This window comes from Equus quagga, chromosome 10, assembly GCF_021613505.1.
Source record: "Equus quagga isolate Etosha38 chromosome 10, UCLA_HA_Equagga_1.0, whole genome shotgun sequence".
In the NCBI taxonomy this organism is placed as follows: Eukaryota; Metazoa; Chordata; class Mammalia; order Perissodactyla; family Equidae; genus Equus; species Equus quagga.
This window is the reverse complement of record NC_060276.1, coordinates 114,468,997-114,474,626: the sequence shown is the minus strand read 5'-3', so window position 1 is coordinate 114,474,626 and position 5,630 is coordinate 114,468,997. Positions and strand designations below refer to the sequence as shown.

Sequence of the window (5,630 nt, the reverse complement as noted above, 5' to 3'; positions counted from 1 at the left end):
GCCCATTTCCACTCTGGTCAGTGGTGCAAGCCCACCATCTAGTGGTTATAGGTACAGCTGCAAGCTCTGGTGAAAAAGCAGGGTTTCTGGTAAATGGTGGGGGAGTGCAGCCGGCTCTCGCGGTGATTCATGAGACCTTAGTGAATTCCCACCTTCGGAAGAATCTCTATAGCAGTGTGTTCTAACTGGGGCTGTGCACCCAAATCACCTGAGACTTTCTCCCAAGGCTGTTCGCTGACCCATGGCATCAGGGGAGGGTCTGGACGCACACATTTCTCCTTAAGATGCACAAGTGGTTTCTGTGCACACTCCAGTTGAAAATCCCTTCGGTGGAAACCTGTTGGTTTCCGCCATGAAATGTACCTTTGATAGATAGATGTTACACTACTTTGAAATGTAGAGTTGAGTGAGTGAGGTCAACTGGCTTGCTAACTGGCTAAATGACCTGCTTTTGCACGTGTGCTTCGTGCTTCCAATGATTGCAAATTCCCAAATGTTCACTTCGGGTATCACTGTCAAAATAGTTCCCGAGCTTCAGCTGTGTGCACCACGGGGTTAGGTGCTGGGGATGGCATAAAGATGCTGAAACCATATCCCTGCCGTCAGTCTACAGCACAGAAGGGTGGGGTCAGCAAGGCAAGAGCTGAAGCCAGGGCCTTCAGCATGGAGTCATCAGAACCATGGTGGTACTTGTTAGCTTCTACAATTTCATTTTGTTAAATTGACTGCTTCAGCTTCCGGGGTGGTTTTGGCATTCTTCTGCTTTGTCTTGTAGAGGGTTTCCTTCGGCCCTACTATTTCCAGATTAAACTTGACAGATCCCGGAAGGTGAAGCAGCAACTCAATAGAATAGGTCTGTAATTTGCTGAAGTGTTTCTACAGAAGCTCAGCAGAGAGTTTTGAAATATAACTTACTTTAACAAAAGTCCGAAATCCACCTGTTCTGAAATTCAGAGTGAAGGAAAAGAAATCAGTTACGAGAGTTGAAGTCTGTTTTCACTTGATTCAACGTGTCAAATTAGTTTCCAAAGTGAATCTAACGTAGCAGGAAATTAGGGAATCTTGCAACAATGGTAATATTACTGAAAACATCTTTGGATTGTGTTTTACTGCTTCATTCTCTAATACAGCAAGATTTCCAATAAAGGAGGAGGGACAAAGTGACCAAATCAATTATAGCTAATTTATAGGTAGTAGCTGTTGAGAATTAGGAAATCAAATATTTCCTTAATCTAACTTTGAGTCTTCCCCCCTCATTTTTATTTGCTTTCATAGGCTTTTGCTTATTTTGATGTAGTGGCATTTTTTTCCTTTACATACAATTTATTGTCATAGTTTTTAGGTGATTAGAAGTGTCTCCATGTTATCAAGGAAGATGGATCCTCCTGTGATTGATTTAAAAGGCAAAACATGTTTTGAAAATACTATAGTAAAAAGGATGTAATATGCATGCTAATATGTAATCTATGTGGGAAAGACACACCTCTATCCCCCGTGCCCCATAAATCATAATTCCACCACTGAGAAATGAACACTTAACATCTTGGTATTTTTCCATGTATTTATATGATAATTATACACATTATAGTGTGTATTTACTTTTTTGCAAGTGTATTGAACTTAATTATTTTGTAGCTTCATCCTCTTCACCATAATACATTATACTCTCCTATATCCTGAGATCATACCCCGAACGAGCTTCATGGGAAGTCAGAGGGGCGGCTTTAGAAGTTCCACATCCGTTTATTGTCACCATTTACTCCCATTTTCTGGTCCAGCTTGGAAGCAACTCCTGAGGTGCCAGAGGGACAGGAAGCTTGGGGGTGAGAATGTGACGCTGACGTCTGTCTGTCTGCTGGCCTGATAATGTCAAAGTATGCGTAGTGCTGCCAGGATTCCAAATGTTAGTGTCTGTTGATAATGGAGTGTTAAGATAAATAAAGCGTTTAATTCATGCTTTTCCCAGGTCCTCTCTTGGAAACTGGTACCTGACAGTTACCCCCCAGGTGACCAGCCACCTCCACCCTCTTACATTTACGGGGCACAACACTTGCTGCGATTGTTTGGTAAGGAATCCTGGTCCCTGCTTTCTTCTCCCCCCCCCCTTTTTTTGCTTTGGTTTTAACACTCTTGTTAGCTTATGTACATCTTTTGGTAATTTGGGGGTCTAAGAAAAATCATTGAAAGGTAACCTCTTCCAAAAAAAGGACACTGAATAAATCTTAAATTTCATTAAAAGTGTGTTTGTAATATTTGTACTACTACTCCACCTTTATCTTCAGTAATAGTTTTTGGTTTTGTTTGATAAGGTAGATGTTAATTTCAGGTCGAATAAGGATAAACAGGGACCCAGACAATCCCTGAGTGTGTCCTGCCCATTGCCAGATTCTGCCAATTATAAATGGTTTTGCTTTTATTTTTAATGCAGTGAAACTTCCAGAAATCCTTGGAAAGATGTCCTTTTCTGAGAAGAATCTGAAGGCTTTACTGAAGCACTTTGATCTCTTTCTGAGGTATTTTTATTCCTTTGTCAAAACTTAGCTCTGCCACCTTATATATGACTTCTCTGAACTCTTTAACAAATGTGAAAGCTAGCTCTGGTATTTTAAATAGTAGCAGTATTACCTAAGTATGGTTGGTTCTAACTGTAATTGTAACATAGGGGATTTTTTCCCTATTTCTTTTTTCCATAATTTATCTGGTTTCTGAGTCAAGGGTATTCATTGTACAGAGATAAAATTTTTTGTGTCACTAGAAGAATCTAGTTGGATAACCATGTGAATAGAAAATTAATTCTTTACAGTAGGAATGGTTGATAATTTAGTTTTAGATTTTTTATTCAGGAGTATCTTAAATGTTAGACTTTCCTTCATTGTACATATTATAAACTAACTTAAATATTAGCAATTACAGGTTGGATTTTGGTGTTTCCTTTAGAGTTAAGATAAATGACCATTAGTCTTTGCTGACAGTTTGTGAATTCAGAGAAAGGTATTGTTTTCTGTACCTGACAGAGCCTGTCATTTTATTATATCATAGGATCATTTGCCCCGAGTCTCTTCGCCACCCCCCCCCCACTCGCCCCACCATGCTGTAGGCCCCAGCTTCATTTATGCCTGTGGCCCAGCTCTCTCCCACCCAGATATCTATTGACCAGTTCCTCTCCTTGGGTTTCAAGGCTGGTCATCACCCTGCCTCACCCAGCTCATCCTATCTTCCTGACCTTGTTTCTTCCTTCTCTTTAAAGGGGTCCCTTTTCCTTGTAGTCAGGCCCCAACCTAAAGCACTAATCAAGTAGGATTTACCACATAGTGGAGAGCATTCCAGTCAGAGAAATCGATCTTGGAGTTTTTTAAAGATGCTTTTATGTAGGCATTTTGAATAAAGTGTTTGTGAATGAAATTAGACTTTATAGCATTTTATTAGAAATAACTTTCAAAAATACCTTTTTCCCTTTTAGCCTCCCCCTCAAACAAACCCACAACTCTGTTTAGCATAAAAATTTTATAAGCTGAAATCAAATGTTGCCAATAAAATGTGAAGAGATAGCTTCAAGTTAGCATAAGAAAGCCTGCTAATTTTGAGGTATGCCCAATACAAAATAGAAACTAGGGTTTTAGGAAGTAACTTAGAAAGATTCACAAGTAAATATAGTAATTGGTTTTGAAAATGTATCCAAAGGTATCAGCTAGAGAATCAGTGGACTCAGTAATTGCCATAAAAAGGGTACAATCAAAGAAGAAAAAGAGTTAGCTCTTGAATGAATTTTGACTCAGTTTTTACTAAAGAAGGTATTGTAGAGGTTTATCCTTACATTTTTAGGAATTTGGACAGATGGGAGGAGGCTGGGGAAACAAACATGAAGCTAATTAGGTTACTAGTTAATATGGCTCATGTGAGAATGTTTTAGCCCTCTATGGTGAAATCTTTCACACTTCAGAGTCAAGACGGTATCTGTGTATTGCAGACTCTTGAGTGACTGGCCACATTTTAACATTCAAATGTGTCAGACGTCAGTCAGTCTCGTTTACAAGTTTTGGTACTGCTGGACCTGTAACACCTTTTGGCATGGCAAATTAGGACACAAAACGCTCTTTATTAGTTATACCATTCAATTGTGGTTTAACTTAGCCCATATAAGCATTGCAGATTTCTCAAGTGACCTTTGTTGAGTTTATAATTTATTTTTTATAGTTTGTTTTTGAAGCAGGAAAATGTAAAAATAGTCACTGAAGCCTTTTTTGCACAGAAGTGTTTATATAATCAAGACTGCCACCTAGCGGAATTTGGGTTCTATTCTATTTCTATTGTACACTTCATAGTGAAAGGATTCTGATGAAATAGTAATTAACATAGAAGCTGGATGTGTGCAATGAAAGTAATCAGTATATAGACATCAGGATTATATTCATTTTTTCTCTTCCCAATACCAAATAAGAGTGAAAAGTTAGAGTGGTTGGAAGTTAAGATTTTGCATGCTGGTATTTAGTCCTTACTGTGATGATCATCAGGGCCATTTTTTTCTTTTTCCAGGTTTTTAGCAGAATACCATGATGACTTCTTCCCAGAGTCTGCCTATGTCGCTGCCTGTGAGGCACACTACAGCACCAAGAACCCCAGGGCTATTTATTAAGGTTTTTAATGGTTCTGGAAGAAGAGCTTCTCTGTCGAGCTTTGTGTTCTCGGTTCCCAGTGAAGAGCTAGGGAGATGGTGGGCCTTCAGACAGAGTACACGCAGTGCCCTCCCTGGGGAGCTCTGACAGGCAGGCCCATTAATTTGAGTTGCTTACCTACTGTAGTTATTTCTGTTAAGGATTACTTCTTAGGTACCTGAACGGCCTCCAACATCTGACCCTTGCCACTGTACACGTGATCTGTGATGGTGAGAAAAGAGCAGCTGTGTTCACAGTGAAACGTTGATGAAAGTGTGTCTAGGTTAGGCTGTTTCAGTAGACGTTGGAGTTATTTGTTGGCAATAACCACATTTTTTAGTTATTTGTTAGCATTAAGCGAAATTGTTTTCCAAACTGTTTTCATTCTATGATGAGGCCGAGCAACTCTGTCCAACAGATTTTAGTTTTGCTTGGAAACCGCAAGGTAGTCCCAGAATATTTTAGAGGAATTGATATTGATGGCAAAAGAAAATTTGCAGCTATACATTTGCTTGTTACAGTTCATTTTCTCTAAAACCTTATTTTTGGTGATCTAAATAAAGCATTTCCTGTCTTGTTTGAGATTTTACAGCTGTACTTTGTTGTGTAATGTTATGGTTCCCTTTCTGTAAAACCTTATTTTTGGTGATCTAAATAAAGAATTGCCCATCTCGTTGGAAAGAACCAGGAGAGAGTTTGCACTCTGGCTTTGTCTTCTTTCTTTGTTGCAGAGGAACAGTAAGGTGACCTTTTGACTCATAACTTTTTGTTTTGTTTTGCTTTTGTGCCTTTTTTGTTAAGGCTTTTTGTTTTCCTTTCCTTCTTTGATTTTGCCTCACTTGGCGGCTTGACTAGGAGGTGGTTACTAGAAGTTGGTGCAGCTCTTTGCTGTCTTGTTGCTGTACTCGTGGCTGGTCTGGGACCAACACATTTATCCTCCTCCATCGTTACCAGCTGTTGGTCTCCGAAGTCACCCTT

The 5,630-nt window shown here is 39.4% G+C and overlaps 1 protein-coding gene across 1 annotated transcript in view; it reads left to right on the top strand.

Moving 5' to 3' along the window:
• MSL3 (MSL complex subunit 3) overlaps nucleotides 1-5,342 on the top strand; it is a 15,235-nt gene extending 9,893 nt beyond the window's left edge. Inside the window, exons 11-13 of the mRNA XM_046673545.1 lie at nucleotides 1,967-2,066; nucleotides 2,429-2,513; nucleotides 4,534-5,342. Coding sequence (XP_046529501.1) covers nucleotides 1,967-2,066; nucleotides 2,429-2,513; nucleotides 4,534-4,633 — 285 coding nt within the window. The 3' untranslated portion in view covers nucleotides 4,634-5,342. The remainder of the gene's footprint in view (nucleotides 1-1,966; nucleotides 2,067-2,428; nucleotides 2,514-4,533) is intronic.
• The last annotated feature ends 288 nt before the right edge of the window (nucleotides 5,343-5,630 follow it).